Source organism: Bufo bufo, chromosome 11 (genome assembly GCF_905171765.1).
Source record: "Bufo bufo chromosome 11, aBufBuf1.1, whole genome shotgun sequence".
Classification (NCBI taxonomy): Eukaryota; Metazoa; Chordata; class Amphibia; order Anura; family Bufonidae; genus Bufo; species Bufo bufo.
In genome coordinates, this window is record NC_053399.1 from 10,459,771 (window position 1) to 10,484,866 (window position 25,096).

Consider the following 25,096-nt stretch of genomic DNA (forward strand, 5'->3'; position numbering starts at 1 on the left):
GGCCGTCAGACTTCCGTTAATTGCTAATTCCATAGAATTTCTATTTTTGCATTTCCAGCTACACTGAGGGATTCTAAAGAATGACATTAAAAGCAGTAAGCTTTCCCGAAACAGCTCGTATATAGCGGTTATTAGGGAACCAAACCAGAGTTCGGGAAATGTTATTTTTTTACAGTACAAATCAATTTATGAAGTTATTACGTCAAGTCTCGCGAGTAATAACGTCGGCTCATCGGAGCCAATACATTCTAATAAGGTACAGAGCGCTCACTCCGTACAGTATTGGAACAAAGCTTTATGTGAATCGACTTCGGATGTTTCATCCGAAGTCTATTCGCTCATCCCTAGCTGTTATCGCATCATGACCGACTTGAAGGCTGCAATACCATACACCGCCTGTGGATGGTAGTGGCGCTGCTTCTGTTTCTTGACACAGCCAACACATTTAAAGGTCCTCTGTCAGCAGATTTGTCCCCATGACACCGGCTGACCTGTTACATGTGCACTTGGCAGCTGGAGGCATCTGTGTCGGTCCCATGTTCATATGTGTCCGCATTGCTGAGAAAAATGATGTTTTATTATATGCAAATGAGCCTCTGGGAGCAACGGGGGCGTTACCATTACACCTAGAGGCTCAGTTCTTATGCAATTCAATTTGCCTTAATTGTAAATTGAATAATGTAATGTTTATCAAAACGTTCAATAAAAAAAGATCTGATTTTAAAAAAAGGCTCAGCTCTCTCTGCAACTGCCGCTCCCTCTGTACTTTGATTGACAGGGTCAGGTGTGATAAACGTTTACTCTGCCTGGTCCTGTCAAAGTGCAGACTGCGCGGCAGTTGCAGAGAGAGCAGAGCCTCTAGGTGTAATGGTAACGCCCCCGTTGCTCCCAGAGCCTCATTAGCATATATGTAAACATCATATTTCTCAGCAGTGCGGACACATATGAACATGGGACCAACACAGACGCCTTCAGCTGCCAAGCGCTCATGTAACGGGTCAGCCGGAGTCATAGGGACAAATCTGCTGACAGATGCCCTTTAAAGTGATACACCTACTGAATCCTGCATTCTTCACCAGAGACACTGAGGGAGATTTATCAAAACCTGTGTAAAGTAGAACTGACCTAGTTTCCCACAACAACCAATAAGATTCAATTTTTCAGAGCTCCATTGAAAAATGAAAGGTGGAATCTGATTGGTTGCTGTGGGCAGCCAGTTCTACTTTACACAGGTTTGGTAAATCTCCCCTTTAGTGTTAACTGATAAAAATCTAACTGCTTGCAGCCACCACTAGGGGGAGCTCACTGCATGCGGTGTCTTTATTGAGATCAGTGTATGCCATGGGTGTCAAACATGCGGCCCGCAATGAATATCTTTGCGGCCCGGCAGTCTAGTATCTCTGAACATGAGCGCGCTGCTATCGGCGCGCTCATGTTCTCTCAGCAGCACGGGGAGAAGGAAGCTGTCCTCCCTCCCCCTTGTGCTGCTGCCGCTGCCACCAATGAGAGGAGAGGGGGGGGGGGGGGGGACTAGCGGGCGCACTGCGCCACCAATGAGGAGAGAGGGGCGGAGGAAGGGCGGGCGCAGTGAGCCACCAATGATAGGACTATTCCCATTTCCCACACAGAGCGGCGCCCAGCGATGTCTCAGCACTCACCATTAGTCCTGGGCGCCGCTCCGTTCGCCCGCAGTGCCCCATTACTGTCTCCTCTCCTGCTCCACATGCTGCTGATTACTATCGGAGCGATGGGAGGAGACATCAGCTTCACTAGTGGGCGTTCCTTTTCCCTGCGCTGCGATTGGACAGCGCTACAGCCAGGAAGAAGGAACGCCCACTAGTGAAGCTGATGTCTCCTCCCATCGCTCCGATAGTAATCAGCAGCATGTGGAGCAGGAGAGGAGACAGTAATGGGGCACTGCAGGCGAACGGAGCGGCGCCCAGGACTAAATGGTGAGTGCTGAGACATCGCTGGGCGCCGCTCTGTGTGGCCTGATAGTGAAAGTCATTCTTTAACACAATACAGGAGGCGGGTGCTGGCAGCAGAATCGCATTGCCGGCACCCTGCCGCTGACAGGGAGCTGCGATCAGAGGCAATTAACCCCTTAGGTGCCGCACCTGAGGGGTTAACTGCTGATCTGCCAGTACCAGCCTCCTGTATAAAGGGGTAATTTATCATTGGTGGTGCAGTGTGCCCCCCCCCTCAACCCCCCATCCCATTAAAATCATTGGTGGCACAGTGCGCCAGCCCCTCTCAACCCCCCCAGTATTAAAATCATTGGTGGCAGTGGCCACAGGGACCTCTCCCCTCCCCCTCATTGGTGGTGCAGTGGCAGCTTCTGATCGGAGCCCCAGCTGTGTAAGCCTGGGGCTCCGATCAGTTACCATGGCAGCCAGGACGCTACAGAAGCCCTGGTTGCCATGGTAACATCCCTGATGCTGTGTGCACAAGGCACAGAGTAGCAGGGACAGTGTGAAGTCCTATTCACCCTGATAGAGCTGAATAGGACAAGGGATGAAAGATCCCAGGTTCTCGCCCCTAAGGCTACTTTCACACTTGCGTTCAGAGCTGATCCGTCTGAGACGGATCCGCTCATATAATGCAGACGGTGGATCCGTTCAGAACGGATCTGTCTGCATTATATTGTAAAAAAAAAAAAAAATTTTTTTTTGATGCGGCCCACATAAACTTAAATTTTGTTTTTTTGGCCCATGTTAGCCTTTGAGTTTGACATGCTTGGTGTATGCAGTAAGCTCCCCCTATAGGTGGCTACAGTCAAAATGTCATTCTCTCTATGCAGCAGATTTGGAACCATATCTACATAAAAAGTGCAGTAACTGTATATAATGTGAATCTTCAGATACGGTGTTAAGACACCTGACAAAGAGGCCTGAATAGTGTCGAAAGCTTGAAATTGTGTCCATCTTTTTAGTTAGCCATTAAATCAGGGGTCCTCAAACTTTTTAAACCGGGGGCCACTTCACTGTCCCTCAAACCATTGGAGGGCCGGACTATATTTTTTAAAGGGGTATTCCCATCTTGGACAATAGGGGAATATCGTTAGGTGCAGGTCCCACCGCTGGGACCCGCACCTATATAGAGAACGGAGCCCCGAAAGTGAATGGGAGTGTACTGCGCATGCACTGCCCATGCTCCCATTCATTTCTATGAGGCTGGCGGAAATAGCCTATTTTCAGCAGCCCCATAGAAATAAATGGACGGCGGCTGCTTATGCGCAGTGCGCCCTCCTTCGCTTTCGGGGCTCCGTTCTCTATATCAGTGCGGGTCTCAGCGGTGGGACCCACACCTATAGGACAATGGGGGCATATCCTACCTAGCGATATGCCCCCATTGTCCAAGATGGGAAAATCCCTTTAACTATGACCAAATTCCTATGCACACTGCACATATGTTATTTTGAAGTGAAAAATACAATATAAATTTGTAAAGTTAAAATAAATCAGCAGACTTACCAGTACTTCAATGGGAACTGTGGGCCTGCTTTTGGCTAATGAGATGGTCAATGTCCGGTCCCATAGTCGTAACAAGTGATGCAAGTGTTAATCTAGATCTGGTTGGAGATTTCAGATGTTTCATTCTTGAAAAAGTCTGTTCACAGACATAAGTGCTGCCAAAGATGGTTACCACTTTGAGTGCATGGTTCCCGAGATTAGGATATGTCTCAGAGGGGAGAGATGCCTAGAAATTAGGAAGGCTGCTTGACTTGAATGCGTCTTTCAGTGAGTCACAATTCTGCAGTTCAGCCAGTTCCATTTGGAAAATTGTATCCACATTTTCAATGTCAATAGAAAATGGGTTACGGAAAAGCTGTATGTCCTGTTCATGGAGATGAAGCTCTTTAAATCTAAATTTGAACTCCTTTTGCAAAGTTTCCAGTGAATCCACACATGTTTTGTTTGGGAATGGAACCAATGGTTTTTCTGCTAACAGGTTTTGAGTTGTGGGGAGATGGCAGAAGTTTTCCTCCTTCACTTGTTTGATGAGGAGGCCTAATTTTACTTCAAATGCTTTCACATGTGATTTAATGTTTAATGTGAAGAATTACTCCTTTCTTAGTCCCCACCATGCTAGGAGCACCATCAGTTGTCACACTGGCTAGTTTAGCCCAATCCAGCTCCAAACCAGTCACAGTTTGACAAAGCTTTTCATATATATCCGCTCCTGTGGTTGTACCTTTGATGCTTTGCAGTGCAGCAAGCTCTTCTGTGACTTCAAAATAGTCATTCGTCCCACGAATGAAAATGAGAAGTTGGGCAGAATCCCGAACGTCATTGCTTTCGTCGAGTGCCAAGGAAAAATAGCAAATTTTTTTTTTTGCAGTGGTTTGCAAATGCTGATGCAAATTGTCTCCCATTTCTTCAATCCTTCGTGTCACTGTAGGTCCCGAAAGACTCGCTGTACTAAATAAATCGGCCTTCTCTGGACACATCTCTTTGGCAACAGAAATAAGGCATTCTTTAACAAATTCTCCCTCCACAAATGGTCTGCCAGTGCGCGCCATTAGCTTGGCAACTTGAAAACTTGCTCGCAGTGATGAAATATTTAGCTGCTTCTGCTTCACAAAAGTATTTTGCTGAGTTGTCAATGTATGTTTCAGTTTTAATATTTTATCTTTTCTCACGTCTCCGACCAAACAATCATATTTATCTTTATGTTGAGTTTGAATTGTATTCTTTGAACACAGCAACTATATTCTGGCATATCAGACACTCAGCTTTTTCTTTATACCGCATGAAAAAGTAATCGTAAGTCCACTGTTCTTTGAATATCCTACACTCGAGTCAATTTTTCTTTTTCTTGACATCATTGTTTCCTAGGGATTCAAACTTGCTATTAGTAAAATACCAATGTGTGCATTATATATATATACACACACACACGCACACCCAGTGTATGAACCCCCACTTACAGGCCTCTGCCCCCCGACGTGGACACTTACCTCTTGCAGGCTTTTCTATGCAGACCAGATCAGTGCCTGACGGGGTACTCCCTATATAACGGACGGGGTTCTCCCTATATAACGGGCCTGAAAGGAAATGCGTATATAAGTGGGATGCTATTTTATTATCATGGTTGCCCCATGGAAAGAAAACTGGCAGTTGGCTGGATTGGCATGCTCTCAATTGTTTCCCAAAGAGACTTGGATAATGAAATATCAGGCTGCAAGTCTGCATTTCAATAGGTCAGATTCTGACTGGCACCCTGATATTTCATTATCCAAGTGTCACTCTGACTGACCTGTTGACAGTCTCTTTGAGTATGAAATGAGAGCATGCCAACCCAGCTAACTGCCCGTTTTCCCACTGTCACAGTGGCCACCATTTTCATTTGCCCCACAGACAAGTGGCCGCCATTTTAATGTCCCCCGCACACTGCCAAAATGCCCACCACACACTGCCACACCCACAGTTGTTCCGGCTGTTCTTCTCTCTGCTCCGGGCGGTGATGTGAGAAGCTGGCGGGCGGCGGCGGCGCTAACTCACTGCATCGCCTGAGAGGAGGCGCGTGACGTCAGTGAGCAGTCACGTACCGCCGGAGCAGAGCCGACATCGGAGGGAGGGAGCAGATGCGCATAGGCCTAATGTTAACTGTTAAAGACCCGGCGGGCCGGATCAGAGTCCTCGAAAGGGCCGCATGTGGCCCGCGGGTCGTAGTTTGAGGACCCTTGTATTAAATGGTATCAACCACTAAAGAACCTCATTTTTATATATTCAATTTACCGGCTAACACGGTCCAAAGATATTTTTCACCATTACTTACCCTGTACTGATCCTGAGTTACATCCTGTATTATACTCCAGAGCTGCACTCACTATTCTGCTGGTGCAGTCACTGTGTACATACATTACTTATCCTGTACTGATCCTGAGTTACATCCTGTATTATACCCCAGAGCTGCACTCACTATTCTGCTGGTGGAGTCACTGTGTACATACATTACTTATCCTGTACTGATCCTGAGTTACATCCTGTATTATACTCCAGAGCTGCACTCACTATTCTGCTGGTGCAGTCACTGTGTACATACATTACTTATCCTGTACTGATCCGGAGTTACATCCTGTATTATACTCCAGAGCTGCACTCACTATTCTGCTGGTGCAGTCACTGTGTACATACATTACTTATCCTGTACTGATCCGGAGTTACATCCTGTATTATACTCCAGAGCTGCACTCACTATTCTGCTGGTGCAGTCACTGTGTACATACATTACTTATCCTGTACTGATCCTGAGTTACATCCTGTATTATACTCCAGAGCTGCACTCACTATTCTGCTGGTGGAGTCACTGTGTACATACATTACTTATCCTGTACTGATCCTGAGTTACATCCTGTATTATACCCCAGAGCTGCACTCACTATTCTGCTGGTGGAGTCACTGTGTACATACATTACTTATCCTGTACTGATCCTGAGTTACATCCTGTATTATACTCCAGAGCTGCACTCACTATTCTGCTGGTGCAGTCACTGTGTACATACATTACTTATCCTGTACTGATCCGGAGTTACATCCTGTATTATACTCCAGAGCTGCACTCACTATTCTGCTGGTGCAGTCACTGTGTACATACATTACTTATCCTGTACTCATTCTGAGTTACATCCTGTATTATACCCCAGAGCTGCATTCACTATTCTGCTGGTGCAGTCACTGTGTACATACATTACTTATCCTGTACTGATCCTGAGTTACATCCTGTATTATACTCCAGAGCTGCACTCACTATTCTGCTGGTGCAGTCACTGTGTACATACAATACTTATCCTGTACTGATCCTGAGTTACATCCTGTATTATACTCCAGAGCTGCACTCACTATTCTGCTGGTGCAGTCACCGTATACATACATTACTTAACCTGTACTGATCCTGAGTTACATCCTGTATTATACTCCAGAGCTGCACTCACTATTCTGCTGGTGGAGTCACTGTGTACATACATTACTTATCCTGTACTGATCCTGAGTTACATCCTGTATTATACTCCAGAGCTGAACTCACTATTCTGCTGGTGCAGTCACTGTGTACATACATTACTTATCCTGTACTGATCCTGTATTATACTCCAGAGCTGCACTCACTATTTATCCTGCACTCACTCTGAGTTAGGGCCCTTTCACATGAGCGAGTTTTCCGCGCTGGTGCAATGCGTGACGTGAACGCATTTCACCCGCACTGAATCCTGACCCATTCATTTCCATGGGTCTGTGTACATGAGTGTTTATTTTTCACACATCAGTTCTGCCTGTTCTATATTCTGCGTTTTTCACGCAGCCCTGGCCCCATAGAAGTGAATGGGGCTTCATTGAAAAAAACATTACATTCGGAAGCAAGTGCGGATGCGATGCGTTTTTCACTGATGGTTGCTAAGAGATGTTGTTTGTAAACCTTCCGTTTTTGTGATCACTCGCGTGAAAAACGCATCAAAACGCATTGCACCCATGCGGAAAAAAACCGAATGCAATCACAAACAAAACTGACTGAACTTGCTTGCAAAATGGTGCGATTTTCACTTAACGCATCCGGACCTAATCCGCATCGTTTGTGTGAAAGAGGCCTTAGACTTGTATTATACTCCAGAGCAGCATTCACAATTCTGACGGATGCCACTGACACACTGACACGGCTTATGCTGCGACTCTCTATTGGATGTATTTAGAGTTTCACAGATGAAACCTAAAGCTCCTGCGCCCAATGTCAATTCTAACAGGACCCCCATCTGCCAAGTGCCATTTATAATACTGGTGTCTTCTTATGGAGGGGGTTAAGGGACCTCTGACACCAGGAACTGGCTCTGACAACTATGTGGGTACGACTGGTCTCCCTAGGCGAGTTGTCGGCCAAGCTTTCCTCGACCCTTAAGAGGCAATGTGCCGGGGCATGCAGAGGATGGAACGAAGATGTAAATGTACTTCGGTATCTGCACGCGGCGCGTTTCCATGGTTACGGTGTTTGTGTCGTGTTTGTCTTTTTGTTATTCTCTATTTTCTAAAGAAAAGGAAGGAAATGGCTCAAATTTTATACACAATCCCATCTTCCTGCCCAGCATTGTTCTCCCCGCTCGCCCGTATCGGAATGTAATGAACGCCTGCAGGTACAGACTTCAGGTTACTCCACAGAGGATTTCATCTAGTGATGTAGCAGAGCTGAACCCGTCACTGAGAAGTAGAATGTAAAAGTCAGGAACACAAATGAGCCATTGCACTGACTCAGCTCTGCTACATCCGGACTCAGAGTGAAATGTTCAAGGCACAGCACCAGCTGCTCAGTATGAAAGGGTTTCTATGGGGTGTCTGCAAATCTAATGAAGTGGAGAACGTCCCTAGATGTGGACCCTGCGTTTCCTCACAACCTGGGCGTTCTATGGTCGGGGTCTCTCGTCCATGTGAGTAATGGCTCTGCCTAATTTCTACAGAAATCAAGGATTTATCAAGAACATTCACCACCTGGGACCATCCATTGTGCAAGTGTCATAAAATAACTGTATAAGGGATAAATCATAATTCTCACTGCCTGAAGTCACCACTAGGAGGAGCTCACTGCATGTGGATTTGGACAGGTGTGAGCATGAGCTCCCCCTAGTGGAAGGTACTGTCAGCGTCATAATACAGTCCTAAAAGGAATGGTAAAGGCTGTAAACGTGAAAAACTGCAGAGAGTCTCAAATTTGAGCCCAAAATGGGCCTGGGGGTTGGGTTATTTCATAAGGAATCTCATTTAAAAGTTGTTGTTTTTTCATCTGGGGCATTTATGGCATATCGACAGGATGGGGCTCCCGAAGTAAACAGAGAGCAAGCCGCCCTCCATTCACTATAGGACTTCCAGAAACAGCTGAGAACTCTAAATATTTCTAGAAGTCCTATAACAGTGGATGAAGAGGACTTTAACACCCACTGATTTAGGTGTGTGACCCTTGACCCTATTTTAGCACCCCACTTGGTGATGGCGCAGCAATGGGACGGACACTTGCATCCTGACTTTACTCCAGCAGGGGGCGCAGTGGTTAGCGGTTCCAGTCACTATTGGTACAACAAATCTCATTTACGGATCAAGACCATCTCTATGCTAGCTGCCATACAACCTGAGATATAACTCCAGAAACCGTTGTCTACTATTGGTTTTACAGAACAAACCAGTATGACAAACCAGGGCAAACTGGGCTCCTGCATAAGTCCACACAGTTCAGGGGCATTGGTGAAATGGGTGGAGGGAAGGGATATTTTTGGCTTTTGCGATTGCTTGCTCCTCCATTAGAGCTCATTCATGACACTGTTCACACAAGGCTGACGCAGCATTTATCGCAGAGGTGGGACCCGCACCTATCAGACAATGGGGGCATATCCTAGCAATATGCCCCCAATGTCCATGATGAGACAACCCCTTTAAGCCATGCGCCCAAAGATGGCCACCCTAGGAACTGTTCAAGGACATTACATATGGCAATGCAGTCATCACAACAGGCTAATGAAAGCGGAAATGGAGGTTGGGAACTTACGGTTGGTCGGTCATACTGCTGGAGGTCTTTCCGGATGGGTCATCACTTATGGCGGTGGTGGTCTTCTGCTGATAGACATGTATAGCCTTAACCATCCAGAGAGGACAGAAGATACCGCTCCCCTCAGGGCTGGCATGGCTGGTTACTTTCGGCCTCACCACAATGTCAGGGTAGATGGCGGGCCAGGCGGACATAACCAGGAAGGGCGGTGAGGTCCTGCTGACCACCGTGCAGATCAAGTAGGACCTGCCTACCAACCAAGGATGCCTTAGGATAGAACTATAGGTCTTCTCTCCCCCATCTTCAAACTTGACAAAAAGTCAATCCATTCAAGGGTTAACCTAAGCCACTTACATATTAATGCGCTTCCTTATAAATTTGCCGCATTGACGTCACCAAACAATGCTGTATGAAATGGCAGTTTTGGTAAATTTCCTTCTTTGCCTTATTTGCTTTACCCCCAGGAGCCAAAGACGCCTACATGCCCATAATACTGTGCCCGTGTATGCAGTAAGGAGAGGGAACTGCAAAACTGGCAAAGACCTGTAAGAACATGTTTTTTGGCTCCACGGTGTACCAGTAGTCTCTAGGTAAACTGAGAGGCACGCCCAGTACATATAGCAGTATTATTAAGGCATGGTATTGCGGTATCATTCAAACACGATAAGAGTTTTACTTGGGCAATAAGTAACAGTACTGAGAGTAATATCTGCTGGTGAAGTGGTTAGAGATTGGTGTTTAACTCACAAAAAGTTGTATACAACTGTAACAAACCCTCACCTGTGCAAAATATTCCTTCTCTACTGGTTATCAAACAGATACGATAAATAAGAATATTCCATTCACTGACAACGATCTTGGAAACAATGAAAAATTTAAACAGCAAATTAGGACGTTGCCAAACCCTTCCTTAGATGATGAATACATCAGGAGGCAGGAGTCCGGGCTGTGTAATGGACTCTGTCCAGCAATAAACAAAGCCGTTCTCTCTATTATTTACTACACAGGGGCCAGAAATTTACAAGGATCGCCAGACACAAGTGGAAAAGGTAATGCTATACATCATGTTATTTTTACCTTCCATAACTGACTGTAGCTCTGATACGTACACACTGCAGGTATTCTGCCTCCTGCAAATCATATATGTGTTATGCCAAATATTGCAGAGGAGTCTCAGCTACGCGAGTGATCACAGATGTCTCTGGAGACTGTTCAGTTCAGATGCAGGGATATGTTTGACTCAATCTCATGAAATATCGTACACCTATACTGTACATCAATGTACAAAAATATAAACAATACTGCGGCCTTTGCACAGCAACATAATATTGCCCCTTATGTAAAAAAAACATTAGAATACTGTACAAGAATATAACTACTATAATACTGCCTCCTATGTACAAGAATATAACTGCTATAATACTGCCTCCTATGTACAAGAATATAACTAGTATAATACTGCCTCCTATGTACAAGAATACAACTACTATAATACTGCCTCCTATGTACAAGAATATAACTACTATAATACTGCCTCCTATATACAAGAATATAACTACTATAATACTGCCTCCTATGTACAAGAATACAACTACTATAATACTGCCTCCTATGTACAAGAATACAACTACTATAATACTGCCTCCTATGTACAAGAATACAACTACTATAATACTGCCTCCTATGTACAAGAATATAACTACTATAATACTGCCTCCTATGTACAAGAATATAACTACTATAATACTGCCTCCTATGTACAAGAATATAACTACTATAATACTGCCTCCTATGTACAAGAATATAACTACTATAATACTGCCTCCTATGTACAAGAATATAACTACTATAATACTGCTCCTATGTACAAGAATATAACTACGATAATACTGCCTCCTATGTACAAGAATATAACTACTATAATACTGCCTCCTATGTACAAGAATATAACTACTATAATACTGCCTCCTATGTACAAGAATATAACTACTATAATACTGCTCCTTTGTACAAGAATATAACTACTATAATACTGCTCCTATGTACAAGAATATAACTACTATAATACTGCTCCTATGTACAAGAATATAACTACTATAATACTGCTCCTATGTACAAGAATATAACTACTATAATACTGCTCTTATGTACAAGAATATAACTACTATAATACTGCTCCTATGTACAATAATATAACTACTATAATACTGCCTCCTATGTACAAGAATATAACTACTATAATACTGCTCCTATGTACAAGAATATAACTACTATAATACTGCTCCTATGTACAGGAATCTAAATACTATAATACTGCTCCTGTGTACAGGAATATAACTGCTATAATACTGCCTCCTATGTACAAGAATATAACTACTATAATACTGCCTCCTACATACAAGAATATAACTACTATAATACTGCTCCTGTGTACAAGAATATAACTACTATAATACTGCTTCTATGTGCAAGAATATAATACTATAATACTGCCTCCTATGTACAAGAATATAACTACTATAATACTGCTCCTATGTACAAGAATATAACTACTATAATACTGCTCCTGTGTACAGGAATATAACTGCTATAATACTGCCTCCTATGTACAAGAATATAACTACTATAATACTGCCTCCTACATACAAGAATATAACTACTATAATACTGCCTCCTACATACAAGAATATAACTACTATAATACTGCCTCCTATGTACAAGAATATAACTACTATAATACTGCTCCTATGTACAAGAATATAACTACTATAATACTGCTCCTATGTACAAGAATATAACTACTATAATACTGCTCCTATGTACAAGAATATAGGACTCGTATCCTATTTCTGCTATTCTTAAGGAGGCCGCCAGTTCTGCCATTCCAGTTAACCGCCTCACGTCCGCCCATAGGATATAAACGTCCTATGGGTGGACGTCTATTTCTGACAGCACGTTTTAAAACGTCCTGTCAGAAATAGCAGCTGCACGCTAATCGTGCAGCTGCTGATCGGGTTGCCCGCTGTCAGTGACAGCAGGGCAACCCTAAGACAAGGCAGGGACAGTTCCCAGGTGTCCCTGCCTTCACGATCGCTGCAGACACAGCGCTCACCGAGCGCTGTGTCTGCAGAGCAGGAAGCGCTGTGCGCTTCCTGTTCCGGCCCGGCGGTCATGTGACCGCCGTGACCGGAGTGTGCAGGAGCTGTGTGAGGTCTCTCAGAGACCTCGATCAGCCCTGCTGTGAGGCTGTACAGCGCAGGATTGCTGCTGTACAGCCTCTATAGGGGTGCATTTGTCCTGTAACTGGGGCTACTATCTCAGCCCCAGTTACAGGAGAAATCAACTGTGAAAAAAAAAAGAAAAAGTGAAGCAAATGTCCCCCAGAGGTCTTGTATGACCTTATGGGGGACGAAAAGTGTAAAAAAAAATAAAAAAAATAAAAAAAATAAAGGGTTGAAAAAATAAAATAAAATAAAGTTTCACATGTAAAAAAAAAAAAAGTTCCCAAGTTAGGAATAAAAAAAAAAAAATTAAAATAGAAAAAATAAAGTAAAATAGACATATTTAGTATTGCCGCGTCCGTAAAAACCAGCTCTATAAAAATATCACATGACCTAACCCCTCGGATGAACACCGTAAAAAATAAATAAAAAAAACTGTGTCAAAACAAGCAATTTTTGTCACCTTGCATCACAAAAGGTGCAACACCAAGTGATCAAAAACGCGTATGTCCCACAAAATGGTACCAATAAAACCGTCACCTCATCCCGCAAAAAATGAGCCCCTACATAAGAAAATCTCTCAAAAAATAAAAAAACTATAGCTCTTAGAACATGAAGACACTAAAACATAATTTTTTTGGTTTCAAAAATGCTATTATTGTGTTAAAGTGAAACAAATAAAAAAAAGTATACATATTAGGTATTGCCGCGTCCGTAAAAACCAGCTCTATAAAAATATCACATGACCTAACACCTCGGGTGAACACCGTAAAAACAAAAAAAAAAAAACTGTGTCAAAACAAGCAATTTTTGTCACCTTGCATCACAAAAGGTGCAACACCAAGTGATCAAAAACGCGTATGTCCCACAAAATGGTACCAATACAACCGTCACCTCATCCCGCAAAAAATGAGCCCCTACATAAGAAAATCTCTCAAAAAATAAAAAAACTATAGCTCTCAGAACATGGACACATTAAAACATAATTTTTTGGTTTCAAAAATGCTATTATTGTGTAAAACTTTAATAAATGAGAAAAAGTATACATATTAGGTATCGCCACGTCCGTAACAATCTGCTCTATAAAAATGTCACTTGACTGAACCCCTAAGGTGAACGCTGTAAAAATAAATAAATAGAAACTGTGCTAAAACAACCAATTTTTTGGTCACCTTGCCCCATAAAGTGTTATATTGAATGATCAAAAAATCATATGTACCCAAAAATAGTACTAATAAAACTGGCACCTTATCCCCTAGTTTCCAAAATGGGGTCACTTCTTGGGAGTTTCTACTGTAAGGGTGCATCAGGGGGCTTCAAATGGGACATGGCATCTAAAAACCATGTGGAGTTCCTTTCCTTCTGCGCCCTGCCGTGTGCCCATACAGCAGTTTACGACCACATGTGGGGTGTTTCTGTAAACCGCAGAATCTGGGTAATAAATATTGAGTTTTGTTTGGCTGTTAACCATCGATGTGTTAGAGAAAAAAATTGATTATAATGGAAAATCTGCCAAAAAAGTGAAATTTAAAAATTTGATCTCCATTTTCCTTTAATTCTTGTGGAACGCCTAAAGGGTTAACAAAGTTTGTAAAATCGGTTTTGAATACCTTGAGGGGTGTAGTTTCTACAATGGGGTCATTTATGGGGGTATCCACTATGTAGGCCCCACAAAGTGACTTCAGACCTGAACTGGTCCTTATAAAGTGGGTTTTGGCAATTTTCTTAAAAATTTGAAGAATTGCTTCTAAACTTCTAAGCCTTCTAACGTCCTAAAAAAATAAAATGACATTTCCAAAATGATGCCAACATAAAGTAGACATATGGGGAATGTTAAATAATAAATATTTTATGAGGTATCACTTTCTGTTTTAAAAGCAGAGAAATTGAAATTTAGAAAATTGCGATTTTTTTAAATTTTTGGGTAAATTTGGGATTTTTTTATAAATAAAGGTGAAATATTTTGACTCAAATTTATGACTATCATGAAGTACAATGTGTCACGAGAAAACAATCTCTGAATGACTTGGATAAATAAAGGCGTTCCAAAGTTATTACCACATAAAGTGAGATTTGTCCGTTTTGCAAAATTTGGCCTGGTCAGGAAGGGGGCAAAGGGCCCAGATGGGAAGTGGTTAAAGTTCTGAGTGTCTCACCTCAGTTATGATATTGAAGAGTCTCCCATAGTGAACGTTTGAAACCGATCTCTTCTATTAAACCTCCCACAGATTTGATGAGTGATGTTCCTCTAGATCAAAAGGAAAAGGTCTGGTGCCATGTAGCCAGTAGAAAACTAGATTAATGCTCCTTTAAGAGATACAAGAGGCGTGCAGGTGCGATACCTTTCAATGGCCGACACAATTAGCAGCAGTGATGTTGGTTCCTCTAGATGTGAGCAGCGTTTGCTCCAAAAATCTTGCCTTGCCCAAACCCCCCAGGAGGTCCATTAGGTTAAATAACTGCTTTCTACACTCAATTTTCAGCTTGACTATCGGGAAGGAACATTGCTAAGAACGCTAATTCCCAATTATCGGCCTATGTACAGTAAATGTGCCGCCAATCACCTGATGAACGAACGCAGCACATTAAATTATCGTTTCTGGGCTGCAGATTGTGCTGTGTGAACAGTGATCTGCTAACCCAGAAACAATGAACCTGTATGAAGACGAGCGATCATTCATTATCATTCAATGGAGGATCATTCATTATCATAGATGTGAGTGCAGCTCTTCACCTTCACTGGTGAGCAGGCGGTTATCGGGAAGGAACGATCCCTTCCCGATAATTGCCTGCCCCCATCATGCTGTCTAGATGCATTAGATACCATCCTGAAGGCAAAGGTCTTGTTTTTCCACAGATGCCTAGGAGTAGTTTCCATTCCAGACAACTTCTTCTTAAGCAAGAAGATCCAAGAATGACTGTTCCAATAAAGGAGTTTCTATTGATTGCGTTTTATTGGGACTGGTTCCAAAGCCTCAGAGGTCCAGGTATGTACTCACGTGTTTTTGCGGGACCAGAACCGGGTGATTGATAATAGATCTCAGTTTCCTGAACCCTCAACTCTAAACAGAAAACAAGTGAAGAATGGAGACAAGGTCATTTATCGCAGTGCTTTAACCAGGAGATTTCATGGTCTCTCTGGATTTTACAGAAGCTTATCTTCATATCCCAAAAAGACAAGCAGAGTAGGAAGTTCTTTAAAACTATCACGTCTCAGGGCAGAGTGTACCATGTTCAGTTTCATGCCATTTGGACTTTCCGAAGCTCCCTTAACTTTTGCCAAGGTGGCAGTCGATAGAGATAGCAGCGCAACATCAGGGCATTCAGGCGATTCCATAGCTAGATGACTGGTTCTTGAAGGTCCAAACAGCAGATCCTCTCCAGAGGCAGTTTCAACAACTGGCAATTGAAAAATTTTGATAAAATATAAAGAAATCAGACTTTTCTTCAGGAACATGGTTTTAGACTTCAAGTGAACTCCTTCCAGCAGAGAAGATAACGAACATCATGGAGGTGGTGACCCATCTACTCAAAACCTTTCAAATGCCCATTCAACAAGAAACGAGAGGTCTGGGACTGTTTTCTGCAGCCTTGGAAGAAGTGCCCTGGGAAAAAGCTCATATGCAGGACCTACAACAAGAGGTCTTAAAAGTCTGGGACAGGAACCTCTACAATTTACTTCAGACCTTCAGTGTATCTCCATCAACTCAAAAACATCTTCTCTAATGGTTACAACCCAGAAACCTGACAGTGGGGAAGCGTTTCCAGTTCAGAGATCAAGTATCTGTAACTATAGATGCCTTGGTGGTGGGCTGGGGAGCTTACCTGGGCAACAACTGGATTCAGGGCAGTTGGGCCAACAATCTCATTTCCCCATCGTCCAATATGAAAGAGTTGACAGCAGTCACACTTGCCTCCTTCATTTAAAAAACTAGGCGAAGGGCCAATTAGTTTTAGTTGATACAGACAAGACGGCAGCTTTTTATATAAAGAAAGGGGGCACGAGCAAGGGACGATTGCCCATAGACAGTGAAATTTCCTGATGGTCTGATGCCCAGAGGGCCACCTGAACCCTCCTCAGGGCCGCTAGCCAAAAAAGTAATGATCTGTCACTCCCAGAGTTAATTTAATGCTGGGGGTGTCAATTACTGTAGTTATGTACCTGGCTGGAGACCACGGGTGTTCTCCTGATTCCTGAATTCAACCTTATTGCCATCCTGAGGCAATTAGAGTAGGAGGACACAACGTGGCAGCTGGCACTGGACACCACAAAGGGACAACTTGTGAGGAGGTATTTTGTCCTGCTGAGGAATTGTTTTGTTCTACACTGTGGTTTTTGATGCTGCTGGGGTCAATTTACTGTGTTGCATTGAGATATTTGGCTCTGCTGTGGTGGCACTTTGTGACACAATATTGCTGGTCCCGCCTACTTGTGTTAGCCCTGTCTTCTGTCAATTAGGACCCGTTTACAGCAAGGGGCCACTTTTAGTTTTTTTCCAGGACCACTTTAAGTTCCAAGTTAATCTCTGGCACTGAGAGACCGAACCTTCTCCAGGAGTGAAATCTGTTAATGTCCTGGGCAGAGGATGTGAACTCAACCAGAAACTCATTAATCTTCTCATAAGGAAAATGGGAACTTCCTCAGATCGACATGAAAGCGACAAGCCAGAATCTCAAGTTAATTTTTGCAATCCACTGGATATTATGGACACCTTCTCGATCACCTGGAAGAGCCTTTTATTCACATCTTTCCACCAGTAGGTCTTCTTCTCAGCGTCCTTGTGAACATTAGTCTGGACAGGCCGAAAGTCATCCTCCTAGTCTCATCCCGGGCCAGAAGAGTTTGGTTTCCAACCTTGTTACAACTTTCAAAAGGGAAATAACTGGAAGTTTCCTGAAGACCTGCTCTTTCACAAAGGCCTATTTCACCCCATCTAGAAAGGCGCCACCTAACTGCCCAGACACTTCATAAAACCCTCTTGCAGCCAGAAAATGGTCTACAAATTCTTCATATGCAACCATATAGGAGGCGGTTTAAGTCCTCATCTTATAAGTCAATTGATCTTCCAGTAATTTTAGAATATCTGCAAGTGGAAATTAAAGGACTAAAACTAAATATGCTAAGGGTCCATCTTACTGCCATTAAGACTTCGTAAGTAGCCGCCCCTTTCCAGATTTTTGTAAAGCCGTGAATCAGATAAGACCTGCCATAAGACATCCTGTTTCATCCTGAAATTAATGTGCTGTCCTGAACGGTTAATGTCACCCCCGTTTGAAGCATTACTTCAAACAGCTTAAAATGGCTCTCTGGAAGTCCTTCTTTGGAGCCATCACTTTTGCCAAACGAATTGGAGAGTTACAGTACAAGCCTTGTCGGCTAATCCCCGTTTCTTAAGTTTATTCTTGATAAAGTCCTTTTAAGAACCATCTTTCTTGTCTAAAGTGCCTTCCTCGTATAACATTAACAGAGAGAAGTTTCTTCCTGTTTTTCACCTCTATCCTTCATCTGAACAATGACCGCATCGATATATACTTGAAGTCTAAACATCTATTTAGACCGAACTAAAACAAACATTCTAAAAATCTGAAAGTCATTTTCTTCTGTATACAGGATTTGAATGACCTTTTCCGAAATTTATAGATTCCAAGATCTACACTCTCATCACATTCCACCAGATCTACAGCAGCCTTGTGGGCAGAGAAAGGTCAAGTCCATCTACAGGACCTTTGATCTGCAGCTTCCTGGACGTCCTCCACATTTGTGAAGCATTATAGACTTTATGTCAAAACTTCCAGGGGTTCAGCCTTTGGTACTCAAGTTCTCAATTCCTTGTCATGTACTTAATCCCTCCCATTATTTTGCTGTATAGTTCCAGTGCTGCCGTAAGACAAAGATTAAGGTGAAAATTGCCTTACCCTGTAATTTTGCTTTCCTCAAATCCATAGGCAGCACAGACTACATAACTACTATAATACTGCCTATGTACAGAAATATAACTACTATAATACTGCCTATGTACAGAAATATAACTACTATAATACTGTCTGCTATGTACAAGAATATAACTACTATAATACTGCTCCTATGTACAAGAATATAACTACTATAATACTGCTCCTATGTACAAGAATATAACTACTATAATACTGCTCCTATGTACAAGAATATAACTACTATAATACTGCCTCCTATGTACAAGAATATACCTACTATAATACTGCCTCCTATGTACAAGAATATACCTACTATAATACTGCCTCCTATGTACAAGAATATACCTACTATAATACTGCCTCCTATGTACAAGAATATAACTACTATAATACTGCCTCCTATGTACAAGAATATAACTACTATAATACTGCCTCCTATGTACAAGAATATAACTACTATAATACTGCCTCCTATGTACAAGAATATAACTACTATAATACTGCCTCCTATGTACAAGAATATAACTACTATAATACTGCTCCTATGTACAAGAATATAACTACTATAATACTGCCTCCTATGTACAAGAATATAACTACTATAATACTGCCTCCTATGTACAAGAATATAACTACTATAATACTGCTCCTATGTACAAGAATATAACTACTATAATACTGCCTCCTATGTACAAGAATATAACTACTATAATACTGCTCCTATGTACAAGAATATAACTAGTATAATACTGCCTCCTATGTACAAGAATATAACTACTATAATACTGCCTCCTATGTACAAGAATATAACTACTATAATACTGCTCCTCTGTACAAGAATATAACTACTATAATACTGCTCCTATGTACAAGAATATAACTACTATAATACTGCTCCTATGTACAAGAATATAACTAGTATAATACTGCCTCCTATGTACAAGAATATAACTACTATAATACTGCCTCCTATGTACAAGAATATAACTACTATAATACTGCTCCTATGTACAAGAATATAACTACTATAATACTGCTCCTATGTACAAGAATATAACTCCTATAATACTGCCTCCTATGTACAAGAATATAACTACAGTCGTGGCCAAAAGTTTTGAGAATGACACAAATATTAGTTTTCACAAAGTTTGCTGCTAAACTGCTTTTAGATCTTTGTTTCAGTTGTTTCTGTGATGTAGTGAAATATAATTACACGCACTTCATACGTTTCAAAGGCTTTTATCGACAATTACATGACATTTATGCAAAGAGTCAGTATTTGCAGTGTTGGCCCTTCTTTTTCAGGACCTCTGCAATCCGACTGGGCATGCTCTCAATCAACTTCTGGGCCAATTCCTGACTGATACAACCCATTCTTTCATCATCACTTCTTGGAGTTTGTCAGAATTAGTGGGTTTTTGTTTGTCCACCCGCCTCTTGAGGATTGACCACAAGTTCTCCATGGGATTAAGATCTGGGGAGTTTCCAGGCCATGGACCCAAAATGTCAACGTTTTGGTCCTCGAGCCACTTAGTTATCACTTTTGCCTTATGGCACGGTGCTCCATCGTGCTGGAAAATGCATTGTTCTTCACCAAACTGTTGTCGGATTGTTGGAAGAAGATGCTGTTGGAGGGTGTTTTGGTGCCATTCTTTATTCATGGCTGTGTTTTTGGGCAAAATTGTGAGTGAGCCCACTCCCTTGGATGAGAAGCAACCCCACACATGAATGGTCTCAGGATGCTTTACTGTTGGCATGACACAGGACTGATGGTAGCGCTCACCTTTTCTTCTCCGGACAAGCCTTTTTCCAGATGCCCCAAACAAACAATCGGAAAGAGGCTTCATCGGAGAATATGACTTTGCCCCAGTCCTCAGCAGTCCATTCACCATACTTTCTGCAGAAGATCAATCTGTCCCTGATGTTTTTTTTGGAGAGAAGTGGCTTCTTTGCTGCCCTTCCTAACACCAGGCCATCTTCCAAAAGTCTTCGCCTCACTGTGCGTGCAGATGCGCTCACACCTGCCTGCTGCCATTCCTGAGCAAGCTCTGCACTGGTGGCACTCCGATTCCGCCGCTGAATCCTCTTTAGGAGACGATCCTGGCGCTTGCTGGACTTTCTTGGACGCCCTGAAGCCTTCTTAACAAGAATTGAACCTCTTTCCTTGAAGTTCTTGATGATCCTATAAATTGTTGATTGAAGTGCAATCTTAGTAGCCACAATATCCTTGCCTGTGAAGCCATTTTTATGCAACGCAATGATGGCTGCACGCGTTTCTTTGCAGGTCACCATGGTTAACAATGGAAGAACAATGATTTCAAGCATCACCCTCCTTTTAACATGTCAAGTCTGCCATTTTAACCCAATCAGCCTGACATAATGATCTCCAGCCTTGTGCTCGTCAACATTCTCACCAGAGTTATCAAGACGATTACTGAAATGATCTCAGCAGGTCCTTTAATGACAGCAATGAAATGCAATGAAAAGGTTTTTTTGGGGATTAAGTTAATTTTCATGGCAAAGAAGGACTATGCAATTCATCTGATCACTCTTCATAACATTCTGGAGTATATGCAAATTGCTATTATAAAACTTAAGCAGCAACTTTTCCAATTTCCAATTTTTATCTAATTCTCAAAACTTTTGGCCACGACTACTATAATACTGCTCCTATGTACAAGAATATAAAACAATATATATATATATAGTAGAAATTATAGATCACACAGAATGAGCCACCCCCAGAGCCAGAAATATGAAATGTACAGACGCCCACATATCTATGAGTAGGAGACAAGCCAGAAGTAAAACAAGGGGCTTTGTTCTCAGGAATTACAGGATGTTGGACAAATTATTTACATTTGACATTAAATTATAAAGGGAAACAAGAAGTAAAACATTCTCCTATTTAAACAGGACCTTTCACCTCTCCGGACACATCTGCTCCAGTAAATAATTATATTCCAAATGAACTGACAGTACTGGAGAACGCTTACCAGTACATATAAATATGATATCTGTCCCTCTATTATTCCTACTATAAGTTTATGAATAAATTGAGTGCTACCACTAGGGGATCGGGGGGGTGTCCCTGCATACCATTTTGACCAAGGGAATCTTAACACCCAGTTGGCAATTTATTGAGACATTTATTGTAGAAATAACAGAGGAAAAGTGCAACGCAGAGCATCGATGGGTCCGAATTGTTATTACATGGGGAGTGAATTAAAGACAGTGAGCTTCATAAAATACATAATTTAAAGGGATTGCCCACAAATTATGGTTTTTGACTGGTATTGCAGCTCAGCCCTGACACAACCTTGGACAGGCGTGTAGCGTCGTTTCTGGCATAATGTAGCCACGTTTCCCTGGACAACCCTCTTTAAGGGCTTCTACATGATATTTTTTTTTATGGCTTTTTTTTCTGAAAAAAAAAGGCCGTACAACAGCAGGCGTTTTTTTATACAGTCTCTCCAATGTATAAAATGAAATTTTTTTAGCCATTTTGTCCCTATGGAGAAAGTTATGGAAAAAACACTGAAAAAAAGCCATTACCATGGAGTCTATGTAAGCTGGGCGATATGCCACTCATGAGGGGGCAATAAGGCCTCACTCACACTTGGTTACTGGTGCAGCAGAGGTAAAAATGTGCATTACTGGACTAATAAATTGCACAGTGCTGCCCCCTGGTGGACAAATAGGTAAAGTGTACCAGTCAAAAAACAAAAAAACTGCTATATAGTAAGAAGATGATAAATAATGACAAATCATATGGTGCCCGCCCATGACTCCGGCCAGGATTACATAATGGAGACATGGTACACCACTAGTACCCAGCCCCAGACTGGTGGACATTACGGTTCCAAGTTCTTCCTCTTCACATCCTAGCTTTGCCGATCCAGCACTTAGGGGGTCGGTGGTGGGGAATTGGTCAAGGAGATCTTTGAACCAGGCTTTCCCAGACCTAACATATTCACTCCAGAAAAATCAAGGCTCCAGAGTTATGGAAATCATCTGTGGTCACTGTGAGTGATGTCATCAGCATCTGATAGTGATGTCATCAGCAATATCAAATAAAGAAAGTAATAGGCAGCTTCCCATGTGACTAGCTGATGGGGGGAGGGGGGGGTCCTGCTGCTGACAACAAGAATGCAAAGCAAAAGAAATGTGAAGTAATGATACACAGCATTTTCTTTGTTTTATTATTACAAAAAAAGTTGGTTTCCATTTTTTTCTTAGAATTTTTCACCTTAAAATCATGAAAACATTTTATCAGACACCGTGAGAAATATTTCATGAGCGTTGATTACACATTCGCAGTTACAATCCTCCATTAGGAGCCGACCACAATTCCCTAATTACCACTATAATTGCAAATGAACTTCCTCCACTTGATGGCAGTGATCAATAAATACATAAAAATGCAGGAATCGGAGACAGCGCTTACCAGACCACAACCCCCTCCTACAAAATGTCCACTTTGGGGGGTACACTTGCTAAGCCCTGCCCAACCCGAAGTCAGTTTCATATGACAATCCTGTGAAAAATAATAAGGGGGGGGGGGGGGGGGGTATAAAACACTAAAGAAAACATGGCAGCAGTGGAGAAAGCGAGTGCAATGGAGGACCGGCGACAATCGACGGTAGCAACATGGCAGTTTCAGAACTCAAAATGTTCTCAATCTATTTGTAGGAAAATCTGAATAATAAGGCAGCATGGAGCTCTGAACTGTCTGGTTGCCATGGATACATAGCCTAACAACCATTGTCCTAATAGGGTTGTCAGGCAGCACTTAGCAACCAGTCGCTCTTCGATTAGTTAGGTCTTTATCTGCAGGATGTAAACTAGGCCGTGCAGCATCATTTTACAGCCTTGGTAATCTGATTTTTTGTGAAGAACCTAATATTCTAGAAATTCCGTCAAAACATAGGGAATAGTTGATAAATATCCTTTATATGTGGCAGTGGGATGATAGGAAAACACTGTGAAGAGACGTTTGGCCTCATTAAAGTGCTATAGTGAGGACACGCGGCACATATGGGGAACGGCCGCGGTCCTCTAGGTCCCTCCTAGAGGCTTCCAAACAGCCAGGAGCACCCAGTCCCTTTAATGGCCCAATTTGCTGGACTGTCCCACAAAATTCAGGACTAGTGGCAAATAGGCGACCCACCAAAGCTAATTCACGTGTGTGGATCTTTTCTTTTATAGAGACAAAGTGACTGTGGAAGTAACATATATGGCGGCACTCCAGTGTATGAACAAGTTTAGGCATAATGTCCATTTCCTTATGTCACATATAGTAGGTGTTGGCTTTTTTCACTAGCTCGCCTGCAATACTGGACACAGCCATGAAATTGGGTGGCGCTGTTTCTACGTTTTTCTTTTTTCCTATTTCCAGACCCCATGCTTTTATCCTTCAGGTGATTGTGGAGCTGACAGACAGACAGACAGACGTCTTGTAGTGTTGGTGTCTTTGTCTCCGTTTTGGTTAAGATCTCCACTGTGTTGTGAGCGCTCCACCCAGACCAGCAGGTGTCAAGTCTCTCACTATTTTACTCAGTCCTGAGATCTTCTCCTCCAGTAAGTAGTTCTTCTTCTCGGCCGTCTGATGCCTCTGCTCGCTCATCTCCAGAGCTTTGAGCAGCTGAGAGTTCTCCACATACAAATCTTTAATCGTAGCGTCTGCTCTTGTGTTTCTGGTGACCTGAAAGCCCCAGAGAAAAAGTGTTAAAGAGTCCCTGACATGTGACACAGCGCCCCGAACCCCCGGCGTAGACCGTTAATTTCTAGCTGCCTGTGGCCACCACTAGAGGGAGCTCACTGCACACAAACTACAGATGGAGGTGAAAGATCAAACTGCAAGCGCCCTCTAGTGGTGGCTGCAGAAAGGCACAATTTTAAAATTTTAACTCTGCAAAAGTAATGGAACCAACCATGGAGTGGGCCACAAAGCAGCCACGCGGGCGGCCCCTTTGGTATGTACGCCCTCGCCTGTATGCTGGACCCAAAGTCTTACTTGTTCTTTCAGTTGAGTCACTTTCTCTTGCAGGAGCATTTTCACAATTCTTAGCTTCTGCTCCACTTCCACCATCCGACCCTCCATTTTTCTCAGCAGAAGTTCTGGTTCACCCTAAGAAAAATACAGCACCATAAATAACCATACAAGTCCAAATGTGGAAGGGGTCTCTGTACCTAAAGTGCCCTGTCTGTCCTCTTCTGAGGCCATATGTCGTTTCTCTCCTACCTGAAGGATCACTTAGAGTCTGCTCTGGAAAAGTCTCTTTACATTCCACTTTCTCAAGGTTTCTTCATTCAGCGAGGTTCTTCTGAGGCTCCACATTTCGGGTCTGCTCTGCCCTGATGCTTACTAGCTTGGAAGCACAGATTCGGTAGGACCTAATGAGATGTCTACCCCTTAT

At 42.6% G+C, this 25,096-nt stretch overlaps 2 protein-coding genes across 5 annotated transcripts in view; both read right to left on the reverse strand.

The window, feature by feature from the left end:
• The window catches only part of BDKRB2 (bradykinin receptor B2), a 54,890-nt gene extending 45,197 nt beyond the window's left edge, over positions 1-9,693 (reverse strand). For 2 of the 3 annotated variants that reach the window (XM_040412079.1, XM_040412078.1), the window contains exon 1: positions 9,523-9,693. The gene's annotated coding sequence lies outside the window, so the exon portion shown is untranslated. The remainder of the gene's footprint in view (positions 1-9,522) is intronic. The other variant, XM_040412077.1, reaches the window with a different exon arrangement.
• Positions 9,694-22,856: 13,163 nt separating this feature from the next.
• NIN (ninein) overlaps positions 22,857-25,096 on the reverse strand; it is an 87,783-nt gene continuing 85,543 nt past the window's right edge. For both annotated transcript variants that reach the window (XM_040412205.1, XM_040412207.1), the window contains 2 exons: positions 24,694-24,807; positions 22,857-24,381 (listed from right to left, as the gene is read on the reverse strand). In XM_040412205.1, the coding sequence (XP_040268139.1) occupies positions 24,166-24,381; positions 24,694-24,807 (330 nt within the window). In that variant the 3' untranslated portion in view covers positions 22,857-24,165. The remainder of the gene's footprint in view (positions 24,382-24,693; positions 24,808-25,096) is intronic.